General features: G+C 38.0%; 1 protein-coding gene across 9 annotated transcripts in view; it reads right to left on the bottom strand.

Moving 5' to 3' along the window:
- The window catches only part of MICAL3 (microtubule associated monooxygenase, calponin and LIM domain containing 3), a 347386-nt gene that overhangs the window by 9242 nt on the left and 319150 nt on the right, over positions 1-18994 (bottom strand). For all 9 annotated transcript variants that reach the window (XM_074194932.1, XM_074194935.1, XM_074194933.1 and 6 more), the window contains 5 exons: positions 18667-18760; positions 14134-14184; positions 2936-3001; positions 237-336; positions 11-84 (listed from right to left, as the gene is read on the bottom strand). In XM_074194932.1, the coding sequence (XP_074051033.1) occupies positions 11-84; positions 237-336; positions 2936-3001; positions 14134-14184; positions 18667-18760 (385 nt within the window). The remainder of the gene's footprint in view (positions 1-10; positions 85-236; positions 337-2935; positions 3002-14133; positions 14185-18666; positions 18761-18994) is intronic.

The following is an 18994-nucleotide window of genomic DNA, read 5'->3' as shown; positions in this document are numbered from 1 at the left end:
TGTCTTTTACCTTCGACAGCCATCCGTTCCCGGAGCTCTTGTTGTAATCGACTCTGCCGATCTTCCAGTTCTAGTTCACGGGCACTGAAAAACAGATCAGGTGAATTAAAGAAATGGTAGTGATGCCCACAGAGAAGCATCTCTTCTTTCTGCTGTGGGCAGGTGATACCCCTCTCAGCAGATCTTCCACCCACAACCCCCTACCACCACATTGTGTACAGACCCTGGTCACTCACAATATCATAAGCTCCGACTCATAGCGCACCAAAGCATTTTTCTCTTGTACCAGCTTGAACCACTCCTGCATCAGCTTTGGATCATCCTTCTTCCCCATGCCTGTTAAAGACACAAAGAATCAGCCACCATCACCCAGTTTGTTGGAATTACAACACAGGGGCCAATGTGCAAAGAGAGCCAAGCAAGAGCTGCTGGAACACTTCCAAGCCAGATCTGTTAAGTTTACCTACAACACACAGGATGAGAAGAGAACTACAGAAACCCTCTGAGTCCACAATTCACCCCTTCAACCAATCTCTGATTGGCTTCTGACATTTATTTTCCCCATACTTTCATATCCACTTGATAGACCTTCTATCCACCAATTTATTCCTGACTCAGACTTATTAATGCTTCTCTCTCTATTGCTTCCAATCTAGCTCAAGGGTTTTTTCTTTAGTCATCTTAAACCAACAACAACAACAACAACAACAAAAGCCCCATATCTTCCCTGTCCTGCCTATCTTATAGAGTTATACACACTGACAGCCCAATATAGTAAAATGCCTTTTCTTGCACAGGATTATTTTTTACCTGGTTTGTTACTGATTGTTTTACCAAGTTCTCCCTCCTATAGGGCACACTGTCTGTTCTGGTTTGGCTAGTGTCTTAGCAGTGTTATCACAAAGTAGATGGAAAGTCTGGCAGACACTAGAGATGGGAGAAAAAAAAAAGACCTTCCAAGATCCAATTCAAGTCCAGTTTTCAGAACTTTCCATTTAAGAATGAAATTAATCTGTCTTTAATACACAATAGCCATATATATCTTATTCAGTTAAACCTTTGATTTTAATAGGTTTTAAATTGCAGTTGAGTTCTAAGGAAGAACTGTCAGGGAAGCACTTCAGACCACAGGTACACACAAAATGGGGAGAAAAATATGCTGATAACACAGACTTCTTAAACACTTAGAGAATTATTTCCTTTGAAGTACTTCAAGAGCAACATGAATTCTTATGTTTGGGTCAGTGTTAAGTATGGTCTTGCCTGAAGCCTTTCAAGGTTTCTTCTGTTCTATGTTTCAGTAGGCATTGTGATGTAGTGAACAGAGCTGACATATCAAATGACGAAGAGGACACATTAGCTATATGAGTCTGACTGAATCACTTAACTTCTCAATGGTCTAGGCAACTCTTTGAAGTTGCAGAGAAAGTTCCAACCTGCATTGGTAAAGGAAATTTCCTCACTTGGAGTTCCCAATACCAATGAAATAAGATTCAATCCTAATCCCTATCCTATGACTCAATTGGCTGACTCTGTCACTATAGAAATATTATGCTGTCATCCAAACTCTAAAATACACATTTTAACCTATTCTGTGATCACCATTATTATTCAAGATTCCCTTAGAAAGGGATCTTCTTTCTCCTTGGGCAAACACATATTCTTTCTACATGAATGATGGGTTTGAACCTCATTGTCTACTTTCTTTCCTAATTTTCTATACTCCCAATGCTTCACGATCTAGGCACACCATTCAAAAGCAAATTTATTTTCAGCAACATGGTTTACTCAATGCATAAGATGTCATAGCCAGGTCTTTACTTGGTGGTTAAAGTCTGGAAGGGCAGAAGTCTACTATTACATTCCCACAAGTAGTTTGAGTTAGTGTCCGTGCTATGCTTCAGAGTACATGCAATGTTGCTCCCAAGGTTAAGTCCTATCATTGATTCCCAATCTAAAAGCCTAAAACTACCACCATATTTATGGATCCACATTGCTTGATACAGCACATGAATGAGTCTTAGAGGGAGTAATGCCTTCCTTACCCAACCCAATAGACTTGGTTATTGGCTGTTAATCTAGCCATATGCTCAGTTCCAAGCATTCCTTTCTGGGCATCTCTGCACAATATGCCCTTATAGTCATAGGGAGATGAGACTTTTAGGCATGCAAGCTATATAGTGTGGCAGAGTCCTTTCTCATCTCCCAATAGAAAGAAATAACAATACAATAATTATAAATAAATTCTGAAAACTGGACACTCCTCATGAACTACAGTAGAGATTGTTCACAGCCAATGAGAAAAGGTAGGGTGGATGAAAGTCAATGTGAAAGCCATGGAAAGCAGAGTAAGAGGTTAGCAAAGTTAGTCATGATCACATTCTCCCCTTCCCCTTCCCTCATGCCTTTGCAATGACAATTATCACAACAGACTCCAAATTAGACAAATTCAAAAATACACTCAGCAAGACATGGGGTACAAACTTGCTTGTTTTTTTTAAGAGACCTTAAGGATGTTTATGCAAACCAGTCTTTGTAAGGACACAGTATTCCTTTATTTCAACAATGCAAAACACAGACATACAGGTGGGAGACTCTCTCACTTGTATCCCTGGTTCCTCGGAAAGATCAGAGAAATCAAATGCCCCAGTGAACAATAGAGGTGTCAACTTTTTAGGGCAGTCACTGGTAGTTCACCAAACCAAGGACTTGGCCTCCACTCCCATACTCTAATCCCCCCCACCCAAAATTGTCAAAGGGATACTGCACCTTGTAAGAAACTTGCCACAGTCATAAAAAGTTGCAACAAAGGGTAAATACTGGGATTTAAGGGAAAGGGAAAGAAATAGAAACATCTGGGAATTGGGTTACTGGTTGACTAAAACTATGACCCCCTCTGTGGCAGTGGGAATGGGATTGTATCATGTTACATTACCTTCATGGACACAGCAAGGGCAGAAGGAGGGAGGTCTACGACGTGGTGTCCCGCCACTGGGCTCAACTTCAAAGTACCAAACAAGGAAGAGAAGGAAAAGGAGAAAGAACAAGGAGCAGGAAAAGTAGAAAAAAAAGAGGAATTTGGAAGTGGAGAATAGGGAAAAGGTGAAATAAAAGACAAGCAGAGGACAAAAAGCATACAAGTGAGAAAGAAAGGAACAATAAGAAAAGAAAAAATACGAAAAATGGAGAAGCAGAAACAAGGGAAACAAGTCTACAAATGAATTAAGTCCTTTATTTTTTCTTTTTTCTCTCTTTTTTTTAAAGCAGCACAGAAACCAGACAAGAGTAGACCAGGGACCAGGCAAAACATTCTTTGATCAGAATTTACAGCTTAGAAATGGAATGTAAAATTTGTCCCCAAAGAACACACACATTCCCTCCATTGTGACAGAGTGACTTCTAGTAAAATTGAGTTGTTTCTAATTGTGATATATAATAATATTGAGAATTTCGATTATTATAGAAGATGGGTCTGTTAGGTCTTGAATGGTGGGCTTTTACTTCTCAAGTACCAATGTATCTTGATAGGATGTGTCCTTTTGAGTACATCTAGGTATATGGGACAAATCAAACTGTCATAGAGGAAAGTTCTTTGATTTTGCAGGTGATTTAGCAGTCAAATCCAAGCAAGCTCTATCTTTCTACCTAAATCCAAAGATCTCGGTGTAATGTGTGCCAGAGGGGAAACTAAAGAGTAGGAGAGAAGTCTAATATCATCCAGTCTGCCATGCCTACTGAAAGGAAGACAACAGATGTAGCACTCAAACATTTTTGATGGTACCAATGGGCCTGATATTAATAGAGTTTTGAGCTGGGCTAAATAAGGAAATTACAAATAGTGCCTTTCTCTGAGATCAGAGAATACCAATCTCTCTTCCTCCCCCTTGACTCTTTTAAAAGTTGCCTTCCATCGAGGGAAGGGGGCTTGATTTAGCAGGGAGAGGATGTTAGAATTTGGACTATAGGACTGAAACAAGGAAGTAAGCTGACAAAACACAACACAAACTAACATGCCAAAGAAAGGCACAGGGCATTGAGCGCGGTGGTATGGAGAGAGACAATTTTGAGGGTAGAGACCTGGAGGTTACTGAAAAGGGAGGGGAATTAGCAAGGGACCATCACAGAACTAAAGGAACACAAAAGGAGACAACAGACAGCTCTGGCTTCTAAGATGATGTTATGGTTTAACAGGCAAAGAACAATCAGGAACAATCAGGGCTAAGTTCTTTTTAGCAGAAGATTTAAGAATTAATCTTATTTTAAATTAACACAAAGGAACAAATAGTCAAGCCACAGGCTGAGAAAACCCTACCTAATCTAATGCCAATTGCACAAATCTGAGTCTGAAAGTTTAAATCTAAATGTTTACTATGATTACAAGAAAATGTAGTGATGTTTGACACACCAAGAGGTTTCAAGAAGAAAAGGCAGGTTCAATTTATAGGGGAAATAATTCCAATCTTTAAGCTGGAATCTTGCTAAGGGGCTGTGCAGAGTTCACTTTAGATGACAAGATCACTTAGGACAGGGACAATATTCCTTTATAGGTGCAATCAATGAAAATTTCTTTTGATTTTTTTGGTGAAAATCTACATATCAAATATAAGTGAAATATTGAAAGTTATAATATGTATATATGTAAATATATATAAATACATAATACAGACATGCACATCAGGCACAATTAGCTAAGAACAGCTAAGCTAATAGTCACTTGGAGGTATTCACATAAAAATTTATCCTGTCTCCTGGCTAGAATCATTTTCAGAGTTGCTCTTTTAGGACTGTATAATGAGTACTAATGGTTTTAAAAAAAGGTTGAATCCTTATTCAGATGTTACAATTCCTGTTCAAAACAGTTTACTAGCTCTTTTTAAGGCAAAGAAGAGGTCTTTATGAGAATTAGAATAGGGTCCAAATTCACTGACAGGAAATAAACACACAACCAACTCACAATCATAATTAATTTTCCTAAGTGTACAAGTACAGAATGAATGACTCTAAGACAAACAAAATCAATTTATAGCCCTCCCTCTTTAGGCAAAATATACCCTAAAATATATTGCATTATTAACCACAGGGTATACAAATATTTTTAAATGACAAAATCATACATGGAATATGCAGAAATTTGAGAGATGAAATTAGAAAAAAAATTCAGGGAGATAGCATGAAATGACCATAAACATTAGGTGCAACAGAGAAAGCTCGTATCTATGGTTGATGTTTGGTGTGGGATAACAGGAAATAAAAAAAAGAGATGAGCAAGGAAAGATTTCTAAGGCAATGGAGACATAAAGGATCAAAATGAAATAATCCCCATCCTCAAAATATTACATTATGATTGTGGGGAATTATCACATACAAATAATTATATCATATACAAATAACTATGGATGCAATTTAGAACATTATTAGAAGCACTGGAGAGGTCAAAAAAATGGCCCAAGGAATCAGGGACATTTTAATAGAAGAAGTGGTCCCTATAAAGGATTGGGTAAAGGTTTATTCTAGGTTTGAGATTATTATGGGCAAAGATAGGGAGGGCAGAGGACACCAAAAGCCTGCACAGTACAGTTTGGTTAGAGTGTAGTGTGTGAAGAAGAAAAGGGTGGACTAGGGATGAAAAGGTAGGTTGGAGTTAGAGTTGGGGCATCAAGATTTGGGGAATCAAGGATCAGAAGATTTAGATCTGGAAGGACATTCAGAAATCATCTAATTCAATCTTTAAATTTTATAGATGAAGAATCTAGAGTTTGCTTTTTATTTGGGAGAAAAAAACCAGATGCTTCAGAGCAAGGAGAAATGAATCTGGAGGCAGGAAGATCAATTAAGAAGTTAAAATATAAGTCCAGATCAGGGATAATGAAATTCTTGTAGTGAGAATGGAAAGGGAGTAAGCAGATGTGAGAAAGAGTATAGATCCTGAGGTGTTAAATTTGATTCTGAAAAGTGAGGATAATAGAGGTAGGGTGGGTAGTGGTATTGTATAGTCACAAGAAAGGAAATGGATTTGTGCTAAAATTATCAGGAGTTGGAGCAGGAAGGTTTACAAAAGCTATCAGAAGTAGGTCAAACATGGAGACAGAAAATGATAAAAATGAGGTTAATAGGGGACATAGGAAAAGGAAGGAGAAAAATAAGGTAACAAGACAGACATACAAAGCTTAAATGGAGTAAAGACTATTTTTTGAGTAATGAAAGATGTGTGCTTCTTTTTTTTCATTAATTCTTAAAAGTAAGAGACATTCATTCCTTGTCACACAACTCATACTTTCCATGGAATCAGATTTCTGTGCTTTTCTACTATGCATTACATTTGGACTTTATGAATTATCTCTGCCACCTTCTCTATGAGACCTTTCCCAATGTCTCTTATGCTAGTACTTTGCTCTATTACCATTTATCTGTTTTGTATATATTGATATATGTACATGTCATCTCTCCTGCTAGAATGGAAATTCCTCCAGGGCAGGAATTATTTCATTTTTGCTTATTCTCAGTATTTAGCAGTGACTGGCAAATAATAGTCACTTAAATACTTGTCTGACTCAACGAATCTACTTAACTGTAGCTCCATGAAGCTGGAGGTCTTTTCCAAACCTTTGGTCCCTACTAGTATCTAGCATGTGTATACAGTAAGAAATTAATAAATGCTTGTAGAAGTAGCTTTCTAACTTCAAGCTCTATTTTCACAATTCTTGCCACTTTTTCAATTGAATCAGAAGCCTAGTCTGGATTTTTTTTTTTTGGTAAGGCAATGGGGTTAAGTGGCTTGCTGAAGGCCACACAGCTAGGTGTCTGAGGCCGGATTTGAACTCAGGTACTCCTGACTCCAGGGCTGGTGCTCTATCCACTGTACCCCTGAGCCACCCCTAGAAGCCTATTCTGAATCCCTGTCATATTATTGGCCAACTGAACTCCTTCAACTTCATTCTCCCTAGATGTTTGAGTTGAATTACTCTTGAACTTTTCAGTATTCTATGGGCAAAGATGGGAGGGCTGTAAATGACTATTCAACGTCATGAACCATTTTTCAGTTGAATACACTAAATAATTTCACATTTCATCTCCTGGACTCTTCTTCATATGCCCCAGTTTGTATCTAAAGCAGGTTGTTGAAATGGCAGAATGGTAACAGCAGCACGGTGAGCAAGAAAGGAAGGTCTGTTTTTTTTTGTTTTAGGTTTTTTCCCCTCTAGGGTTGGGGATGGCATGAACAAGAGCACCATTTCCTAGAGTCCCTGTCATATAGGTAGGATAGGTTAGTTTTTCATTAAAGGGAAGCCAAATTCTAAAAACAGACTGGTCCTGGGTATACAGTTTTATAAAAATTACTCATAAGCAGTTGAGCTCCTCAGACTTGGTGGATGCATGTCAATGCAGCCTCATACCAGATATATTCCTAAATGGTGATAAAACAATCTGTTTATCTGAAGCAGAGCTAAAACTTTCCACAGGGCAAGGAGTAAATTTCTTTTTGTTAAATGTTAGGTGATCTACAACTCTATTACTACTCTCTCCAAAGTGCTAATAACCTCCTAAGTGCCATATCTAATGATCTTTTCTCAATCTTTATCCTTCTTGTTCTCTCTATAGCATTTGATACTATCATTCCTCTATTCTTTAATACTTTCTTCTCTCTAGGTTTTCATGACACTGTTCTCTCCTGGTTTTTTCCTCTATTTAAATGACTACTCTTCCTGAGTTTGACTGGGTCTTCAACCAGACTATAATTGCTAAATATGGATATGACTCTATCCTGGGCCCTCCTCTTCTTCTATTCTACTTTACTGATACCATCTTTCATGAATTTTATTCCCTCTATACCAGTATTCTCAATCTACTTAGTCAGTTCTAACCTTTCTGCACCTCTAATCTCACATCTCCAACCACCTATCTCTAATTAGATGTTCTGTGGACATCCTAAACTCAACATATACAAAGATGATGTTTTTTCCCCCAAACCTTCCCCATCTCCTAAATTCCCTATTTCTGTTGAAGGCATCACCATTTTTCCAATCCCTCAGGTTTATACTGACTACTCACTCTCAAAGCTCTCCTTCCCCCAATTTCAATCATTTGTAGTACTTTTCTTTCTGCATTTCTCAAATACATCCTCTTCTTTTCTCTGATGTTGCTGCCTCCATCTTTATCACCTTAGTTCAAGGACTACTGAAATGGCCTACTGGTTGGTCTCTCTGTCTCAATTCTCTCCTCAGTCCAACCTCTCCTCCTCACAGATGTCAAAATGATCTTCTTAAAGTGCAGGTTTGACCCCAACCCCAGCCCCAACTCAATAAATGTCAGTGGCTCCCTATCTCTCCCAGGATCTAATATAAAACTGCCCCCCTCCCCTAAGTCTTCTTATACTTTACATTCTGCTACTCTGTCATTCAATGACAATGGCTCCCTTGCTGCTCTTTGAACAAAAGACTCCATCTTCTAACTCTGGGCATTTTCACTGGTTGAATCCAATGTATAGGCTTTCTAAAGAAGCCTCTCCCAAATTCGTCTTCATTCCAGTTTCCTTCCCTGTATTTTGTATATAGCTTGTTTTTACATAGTTTGTTTGTAAAGTCTCTGCAATTAAGAGTGTGAGCTCCTTGAGGGCACTAACTGACATTTACTTTTCTTAGTATTTCAAAAGGAAAAAGACAAAAGATGTGGTTCTAGACCAAGGGTTAGCAAACTAGGCTGAGTCCTTCGGCTAAGATTTTTATTTTTTTACATTTTTTGATCTAGTAAATTTTTTTCAAAAAAGTGTAAAAACCATAATTAGTTCACTGGTCTTACCAAAAAAACAAACAAACAACAGGAAATGTCCATACTTGCCATCCCTATTCTACAAAGGAACTTAACTCTGTTGTCCAAAGAATGTTTGGGACAACTCTGTAAATTTTTAAAAATCTCTTGATATGGTTATTTCTTTACACTTGTAATTTCCATGCCCCTCAATTTTCCTACTGTTGCTAGTGAAAAAATTCCATGGAGATCTCAAAAGGAAGATTATGCTTCAGGTATTGAAGAGCAGGAAAGAAGTTATTCAGAGGAACTTATTCTATACAATAGATCACAATAGGGAAATACTGGTATAAGTGTTGGAGTAAAAGAAAACTGTCAAGATAGCTTCTATGGTTTAACAAAAACATGGAGATTGAAGAACTGACCCCAAAAAGAGATGAGATATTATAAGGGAAGTTAAGTTCATACCAGCAAAAACTTCCTACCCAACTCTTGTACTTTGCCCCCTTCCAAATTCCCCTTTCCCAGAACAGGTCCAATTTGAGTAAGGAAAATGTGATGGGGCAGGTGTACTGGTGAACAGGAAGTAGAGGAAGGTGAAAAGGCAGTTCCTACATCCCACAGTGAAAGCCATCACAAGAGTTTGGGGGGGAGAAGACATGTTCTTCCTTTCCTGATGTGTAATTGAACACATTTTTTCCCTGAACCTTGGTGATACACAGGTAAGTTTCCCATAATGCCTACATCTGGGACAATATGATTGTTAAATAATTTTTGTTTGGCTCTGCTGAGAATCAAATAAAACAACATATTTTTGGAAAATAGCATTTTTTTAAAAAAAGTTGGAGATTGTTTATATATCTTTCTTCTGATGGAGAGCAGTTTATTTAATGAATATACTCATCAAGGTACCAAGTGTGCTATCATTTCTTCCTGTATAGTTGCTGAGTTTAAGGGGGTCATTTTTTTCTGGCTTCTATCTCTCTTCATTCAAGTGTTTAATTTCAAAGAAAAGCTCCAGAGAAAGGGCACACTTCCTTCCTCAGGTAAAGTTATCTCTCACTACCAATGTTCATCATAGTGCCTCACCCATATTAGGCACTTAATAAAAGTATGTTGTCCTACAAAGAGTCAAGCATTTAGACTATTTCCCTGATACTTTAACTTATTTTCTAGTGGGATGTGGGCAGGTCCTTCATCCTGAGAGTGAAGCTTTAATTTCTTGTCTTGTTTCTAGTAGTAATAACACTTTTTGTTTTTAAGGTTGAATCTAGGTTCAATGTTATACTAGTATTGACAGACCATCTTTTCTTCAATAACATTTAAAGACAATTACTCACACAATTACATGTATAAAAGGAGATATGTGTTAAATAAAGGAAGCTGTGATAGATGAAAGGCTGGACTGTTTAAGTCATATAACCCTTCAGTACCCCAAGATTCATTAAGAGCAGCTAAAGACTTGCTTGGGAAAAGAAATTTCCTTATTGGCACTTCCCCACACCCTTGAAATTTCAAGAGTTGGTTAGAAAAAAACAACAACCAAAAACCAAACCTATTTTACATTTGGGAAAGAGAAGACTCAGAGAAATTTATATTGTAAGTCACTGGAAATCAAGTCCCATCACATTTAATTACAAACCTAAGATAGCAACATGACCAGAGTTGGGAAAACTCTTTGGTGGTATAATATTAAAGAACAAAGCTTCTATTGATTTTCTTTGGGTTGTGTAAGTTATATGTAATAAAAAGAAACTATATTGATGACATTTTTTTCTTTTGGTTAGGTGGTATATTTTTAGTACATATCCTTAAGACTAAAATAGATCTTTCTGCTTCCCCAAACTAATATGCCCTACTTCTAATAGTATCTTCTTTCACACATATACTTGACCATAAATTAGTTTCTTTCAGGATTTGGCTGAGACAATCATACTACCACCACAAAAAATATAATGCTTTCCCACCACAAAGTGAAAAAAAAGCAGCTTTCCAGTAACTTGGAAAGAAGAAGTTTCCATCGGGGGCTGTACAGGAAGATACCTGGTGAGGCATGCCCAATCTATACACAAATGGATGGCTCTTATGAGTTAAGAGAAGAGTTGCCTTAATCATGATTGCATTGTAGAATCCATTTCTAGACTGGAACAAGATATGGAAGGGGGGGAAGGAAAGTGTGAATTTCGAGATTCTGTGAGTGGTGTGTGTGTGTGTGTGTGTGTGTGTGTGTGTGTGTGTGTGAGAGAGAGAGAGAGAGAGAGAGAGAGAGAGAGAGAGAGAGAGAGAGAGAGAGAACTGGGAATTTTCTAATAACTGGAATCTGATTAATAATTAAAAGGAAAGCCAAAATACAGTATATCAAGGAGAGGAAAACAGAACAAAGACATGTGCACATATACTCTCATTCAAAGGAGGAAAAGGAACAGCACTCACTAGGAATAATGAAAGCAAATTATTTCCTAATTCTTTATGAATACTTCTATTTGAATTCTGTTTTTCAGTTTCCTAGAATAGTGGATCAATCAGAGAGTTGAGGTCTTTTAAACAGGAACTAGGTGTGGGCTATAAATCTGAGGAGGCAGATCTTTTTGTTTAAAGTTCCATATGAAGATTTTTCTTGTCAGTTTTCTCAATGGCCTTATATGTCAAAGGCTTAGGGAATGTTACCTTACTGTTGAGTGAAAATAAGAAACAATGTGGTGTAGTAGAAGAGGAAGTGTCTTTGGGAGTTCTTAGGACCTTCTCTTTCTCTTCAGGGTTGTTTGTACTGTTTTGGCCACCACTTCCATTTTTTTTTTAATAAAGGAAAGCTTTAATTCTATAGAATTCAATGAATTCAAAAAGTATTGGGTTTCTTTTAGGACAGATTTTGATGATTAACTCTGGACTGAGAGTTACGAAAATGATTTAACAATTTTTCCCTAGGACACAAACTCAGCATTCTCAGACACTAACTACTGAGACTCTCTCTGACTTTACTACCTAAAGGAAAAGTAAGAACCACATTAGATTACCCCATGATGCTTCGACAGCCCTGTTAGAATGTAAGAATAAAGGCAGAATAGGATTCCTCATTACTAAGGCAGATACCAGACTAGGGACTTTTCAGGTAATAGGGCATATTTCTAGTTTGAAAAGCCTAAGGTGATTGAAACTGACCTGATTCTTTGCAGCCACTGGTACATAGACAGCTGTCAGAAAAACAATCTAAAGCTTATTTCTCTTGTTCTTGAATGAGGGTAAGTAACAGTATACCCTAAGATGATGTTTGTCCTTCATTCTCAATGAAGATCCTCAGGGAAGTGATGCTATGATAAGGAGTTAAGTCACCAGCCTCACTTTATTTTCAAAAGTCATCAGGATCCATGGTCAGCTATAAATCAGTACGACTGGAGATGGCCCTAGATGCGAGGCAATCAGGGTTAAGTGAATTGCCCAAGTTCACACAGTTGTTAAGTGTCAAACTCCTGTCCTTCTGACTCCAAGGCCAGTGCTCTAGCTGCCCCTAGGTAAAGAATGGCCCAGTATTCTCTATAACATTGGCAGACACCACAAAAAACAAAGAGAAAATCAGAATGGGATGAGGTTGAGGTCTTTTATGAGAAGTGAAGGCACATATGCATAAGGCATATGAAGGCATATAAGACATAATGGTAACATTATTTTATAAATGGATGTCCAAACTGGAAGATGATTTTCTATGAAGCTTAAAAATCAGTTTTAATAGTGAAGTTCTTCCTATTAGTTGTTTCTGAAACTTTTTAGAGCACCTATGATAATTTTTTTTTTGGTAGCAGTAATGCTGGTTGTGGTTTTCTCTACCTAAACATAGAAATTTTACAGGAATTTTAAAAATGTTTCAATCAGCAGTTTTAATTTGGGAAGCATATTTCCACTCCTCCCCCAATCCCACGAATGTTAGAAGGAGGAAGGACCAATGAGGATATTAGACAGGGAAAAGGATATGTTAACTGGAAGTTTAGCATCAGCCCTTTTACAGCATCTGGTAAACAGGGACCCTGTTATATCCTCAAAGGTGGCATGGGATCTGTGGTGCTCAAAAGTCTAGGAAGTCAGGGATAACCATATCAATTGAAATTTATTAATTAGAAAATGGGTCCCCAGAGAAGGGAGGCACTACTCACAGACCAATAATAATCAACAAGAGCAAGAGAAGCTTATGACTCTTACAAGGCAAATGGGGTTACGTGGCTTGCCCAAAGCCACACAGCTAGGTAATCAGAAAGTATCTGAGGCTGGATTTGAACCCAGGTACTCCTGACTCCAGGGCCGGTACTCTATCCACTGCATCACCTAGCCGCCCCAACTCTTACATTTTCAAGGAAGATTATTTTGGACTATTATGGGTATTCCCTAACAGTTCATTAAAGGAGGCAAATCACAAAATACAGTAACAACAATGACAGAAAAATGTTCTTTTTTTAAAAATAAGAAATTGGGAAATTGTTCTGGGAAAAATAGGGTTGGGATAAGAAGGATGGAGAGTAAAATTATCTTCCTCTTTTTTATCTTGTAAATTCTTCCTTGAACTTTGGGCATGAAGTCTTTAAGGGGAGGATGATAAGGATCTAATTAAAGATCAAGGAATAAAAATTTGACAGAACTCCTCCCTGATTAATTTGGGCTTTAATCATTTGAATGTCTTGCTGGCAAGCCTAAGGATCCAAATTTTCAAAAATACGGGGATTTAGAGATAGAAACAGAAAAAGACTTCTAACTTAAGAAACAAACAAACACTGGAATATTTAAGAGCAACTATGAAACTTTAAAATTTAACAGAGTCTTGTTTCAGTCCAGTGAATATATAGAGAAATCAATGGGAGGATATCTTATACACTTTTAGCATATCTAAAATTCATCTTTGGGAACTTTTTGTGCCAAATATCACTTAGGAAGAGTAAGAATACTGTAACTTTTTAACTTGAGTCTGTTATTCCAGGTCCCTAAAAAAAAATTTATAGTGAAATACTGTAAGGAAGGTAAAACTTGTAGGGTATGGAGGAGCTAAACTGAAAGGGGATCTCACTTTGGAGTAGGAAGAAAAAAACAAAACAAAACAAAACATTCTTTTTGACATGTGACAGAACTAGGAGAAAGAACAGGCTACAATGCTGATGGGTTGGTTAAGGGATGTGAGATTTTGGGTGAAAAATTGAACAGAATAAACCAATTCAAAATTATTTTCTAGAGTATGTGTGGCCTAAGGAGTGCCTGAAGTAATAGCTCACTTGAGCTGGAAAAGGGCCTGTGCATTTGCTATTTGGTTATAAGGCTTATTTCCTCTTGTTTATGAGCAAGGGATGGGAGACAGGGTAGGGAAGGGATGTCAGCAGGGTTAGTGCTAACAAGAAATGCTGCTATACATACCACCCAGATGCAAGTCGATGATGTCACTGTAATAAGACTCTCCCCAATAGTCTATAACAAGGAATTGGTGAAGAGAGTTACTGGATCAAATAACCTTCCTTCCCCCCACCCCATTCCCAAAGTCAAAGTAACATGAAGATAGAGACACACATACATACACACAGAAAGAGATAGTAATAGTAAGGAATCACAAATCTTTATGTTTTATTTACATACATTCCAATAGGAATTGGAGAACTAGGGGAAGGCAACAACTTGGTGGTCAAGGAGTCTTTGTCCATGATCTGCTGCAAATGTGTTTCTGGTTTGTAATACTTCACGAAAATACTGTTGTTTTTTTTGAAATGTTAGGGTCTATGACAGAACAATATGCAGCATCTCAAAATACAACCGGAAAAATTTTTGCAAATTTTGAGAGGGGAAGATGATACATGAAAGAGACAAAGAATATATACATATGTCGACTGCCAAGAGACTAGAATGAAGAGTATAACAACTCAGAATTTGTGAAAGTTGGAGGTGGACCTCCCAGAGAAAGCTTTCTCACCAGGGTTTGTTCAGTACACCGTTTCTTTCAGGGCCCAGTTTCCATGGATCCTTCATAAAATGCTCAAACCATGAGACTTAAAACAGTGCAGGGGCAGATCAGAAGATCAATATGTTGCAAATAGAATGTACTCAATAATTACTAACTGAAGACATGAATGAATATTCAAGACTGCTCTAAGCCCTATACTGATAAAGGAAGAGGTATTATAAAAACTCGCAAGATCATATTTAAAAATAGATATTTGAATCTTTAATGTTTAAAATGTTAAAAAATGTTGGAAAATTAAGAAAATTGTTAGCAACACCTCCGGTGGTTCAATTTTTTCTGGAACCTATTTTTTCTGGGCACATCTGTAGCTAAGGAAAAGTTTTTCTTGAGACAAAGACACAATCTCTACTTTAGGAATGCAGCCAAAATCTAATGAAACTGCTTTGCCTTCCCCTTGGATCCTTTGTTCATTCTGAAATGGATTATAGGTTTTCTCTGTGCAATCACAACCTCTAAGTCCTGTCTACTCTGATGCAACTGGTGTCATGTTTTTCAAAATATTTTCATCCATGGTGTTTTCGGTTTCCATGGGCATTTTTATCACATATTTGACAACTATTGTACAATCATGGATTTCAGCTTCTCATATTTTCAAGAAGAAAGAACTGGCTGAACAAAGGAGCCAAAGAAAGACTCTGGAATTTAGTTGCTGAGATTATCCTTCCAGAATTGGAATGGAAGAAGCATCAGATCAAAATGATGACACTGTCCAATTTCAAACTTTCACCTCACCTGCCTCAATAGCTTAAGTTTGGTTCTGCCATTTTTATTATCTCATGAATAAGACATTTCCTCTTCAAACACTGGGTAGAGATGCACAGAAGTATTAGAGAACAGAATGTAGTTAAGTGAGTGATTGTTCTAACTTGTTTCATGTCCAAGGTTAACACTCAGTGATTTCAAGTCTGGACCAACATCCCAGTATAAGAGATGCCCTAAGATACCTATTGATATTCCTGGGTTGTAGCTAAACCCATGGGATCCAGATGCAATAGAACCTCAGACATGAGGTTAGATTAGCAGATACTTACTTGATCCTTTCCTCTGGCCTTGCAGGTCAGCTTAAAAAAGTCTTATCCCAGGCAGTCTTGGGAAGCAAAATTGTGTTAAATATGACATAATATGTTGCTATATTCAACTTAACATACTGTCTCAGGGATGGAGATGAAGTCCTACTATCTGACAGTCTAGATCATCATACTTAGCTAAGAGCATCTTCCTGCAGGAAAGACAGAAACAAACTAGATAGAGCTCAAATGAGCAATAATGATAAAAAAAATAGAATGAAGGAGAGAGGAATAATTAAGGAAGTCAACAAACATAGTATGGGAATTTCAATATGTCTCACTTTAGGAATGATAGGTTTAAAATAAAAAAAGGAAAAAAATAAGCTGATTATTTGGAATAAGAGGATTTGAAAATTCACCCTTGTGACAAGTAGCTAATAGCTTATGAGACATATTTTCTAAGAGAAATAAGAAAACTTTAGATGATCTTTAAAAAGAGAACATATTTTCATCTCTTTGGTTTAAATGCTGATCTTCCTGGGGTAAAAGTCCTTTCAACTTCATAAAGTTATGAAAACTTAAAGAGGCAACATTATTAGAAAGCATGATTTAGGAAAATTCAATTGTATCCTCAAGAAATTTCTATTTTCTTTGGTTCTTGGGTGGTCCACAGATTATATAAAAAGAGATTGAAAAGCTGAAGGAGTTTTTAAAGCAGAGTATTAGACTAATTACAATGCAGACAACAGGTGCCTTAAAGGAAGGAAGGAATACAGTAAAGCCTCAGGATTTTTGATGCAGAGGGAAGAAATAAATATCCCAAACTAGAGGCAACTAGGTGGCACAGTGGATGGCTCTGAACTCAGTAGAACCTGAGTTCAAATCCTGCCTCAGACACTTAATAACTGCCTAATGTATCACTTTTGGCAAGTCACTTAACCCCATTGCCTTGCAAAAAAACTTTTAAAAAAATCCCAAATTAGAGAAATACATTAACCATAAAATATATATCCTGATTCTTAAGTTATTCATTTTGATATGAGATCCATTAATTACTTTTCACATTAGTAGAAGGAATCTATAGGAGGAACTAACGAAGGTACAGGATTTCCTTTCAATCTCTGAGGGGGAAAATTTGCAGCATCACAGAGGAAGTGGCTTGTTAAATGGCCAAATGTCAGCTGGTGGCCCATCACCCTGGCAGATCAGAGAAACAGGTTTTTTTTTTTTATTTTTCAAGGCAATATGGTTAAGTGTCTTGCCCAAGGTCACACAGCTAGGTAATAATTAAGTGTCTGAGGTTGGATTTGAACCCAAGTTCCTGACTCCAAGGCTGGTGCTCTATCCACTGCGCCACCTAGTTGCCCCGAGAAACAGTTTTTGTCCAAGAGGCCAGGAAACCTTGAGTTAGTAAAGCCAAAGCAGAGGGCAATAAGGGTACCATCTCATCTCATATGAGTCTGAGTTCTTTTTACAGAAAGTCTGCATTAACAGCATCTTCATTTAAGCTCCTGATGAGAATAGTACTTGTCTAGCTGGGAGACTTTTTAACTTTGCTACATGGCAGATTGCCCAGGGTTCAGAGGCTCTCTGCCTTATTTGGTAATTTGAGCTGCTTATGGGGTAAAGCCAACAATGCAGAACTGGAAAAGTCCTGTTTAGGTTCCTATGTCCTTATCCCCTCTCAAAGGGTGAGGGGAAAGCATCAGTGAATGATCAGAATCTCTACTCTGCAGAGCCCATTCCTAGCCTTTCTACTTCCTGGAAGACGAAGGTTTGCCACTTTGTAGGGCCAGGCTGCCAAACACCGTTACCTACAGCGACCTAATCCCTCAGCCTAGACAAATCCCAACTCGTCAGACATATTGCTTAAAGAATATATCAGAAGTTTCCCAAGAACATCCTACTATTCTCCAGCAGTTCACGATCCTGTTGCTTTGCCTGTCCTAGGGTGGCTATTCTCCAAGGGCCCCAGGCAAGTTCTAGAACCCACCCTGCTGAATATTCTTGGTTTCCATTTGGGGCTCAGGTATGGCCCTCAGACAGGGCTACAGTTCTTGCTAGCTACAAATCATACAACCACATGCTCACTCTTAGGCTTCCTTTCTTCTCTCTGAGTTTATTAGAACCCTTGGTATCAGACATCTGTGCTTAGTCATTAGGTCCAGGATCTCAAACCAGCAAGACATCACCTTGCAGACTAATGATAATGATCTGCAAAGCTCCCTAGGCAGGAAAATTTGAGACAACAAACTTTCTCTTTAGTCAGGGTCATGGCAATAGGAACTGAATTTGTTCAAAGATGGGGCTCTGTACTCTAATAACAGTGGGAGCTTTGGGGGCAATGTACCCAACTTTGCTTGGCACAGTTTGAGGGTGAGGTGACTGGGAAGAAAGGAGGTGGGGTGGCTAATGGGGCACCCATGTGGGCCAGTTCTGTGATGGTTCCTTGTAGTACAGTCTCCCTTCTCTTTTGACCCTTGGCACACTAGAGAAAAAAGTCAACTTAATTTTATATTATTTTCTTTTCAAAAAGATAAGACAGGAAGGAGCAAGATGTACTGGTAAAGATCAATGCCACCCATATATGTAGGTGAAATGTTAGCAATTATTCTTTAGAGACTGGGAAGTATCAAATTGTGCCAATGAATTGATCCATACCATGGGGTAGACCAAGAAAAGGATATTTCTCTTCCTTGAACAAGTAAGAAGCTATAGAAACTTGGGGATAAAGAGATCTGGACATTTCTGTTGGGAAATAGAACTATGTTCCAGGTAAGAGAAACAATCCTATCATCAGAGGAGTAGTTTTCTTCCAATGGTGCTAGTGTCCCTTGTAAAATAATACCAGAGATTTATGCTGTGGGGGAAAGGAAGGAGAGATGTTTTACAAAACCCACAAGACAACCAACCCAACTAAGATGGTACCTGCTTCACCACGGAGAGCCTTTTCCACAGCGACTCCTCTCTCCTCTAGTTGCCTCTGCTTCTCTTCCACCTGTTCCAGCTGTCTTTGGATAATCTAGCAGAGGCCAAGAAAGAATTAGTATGTACCTCTCTCTTTTTCTTTTCTCTCTCTCCTAGTATTGAGGGATACAATCTAATTGCAAAAATCCAAAATGAGGCATAATAAGCTATGCAAGGGGCAGTTAGGTGGCGCAGTGGATAGAGCATCGGCCCTGGAGTCAGGAGGACTTGAGTTGAAATCCAGCCTCAGACACTTAATAATTACCTAGCTGTGTGGCCTTGGGCAAGC

This window comes from Macrotis lagotis, chromosome 7 (assembly GCF_037893015.1).
Source record: "Macrotis lagotis isolate mMagLag1 chromosome 7, bilby.v1.9.chrom.fasta, whole genome shotgun sequence".
NCBI classification, from domain to species: domain Eukaryota; kingdom Metazoa; phylum Chordata; class Mammalia; order Peramelemorphia; family Peramelidae; genus Macrotis; species Macrotis lagotis.
This window is presented reverse-complemented; position numbering and strand designations above follow the sequence as displayed.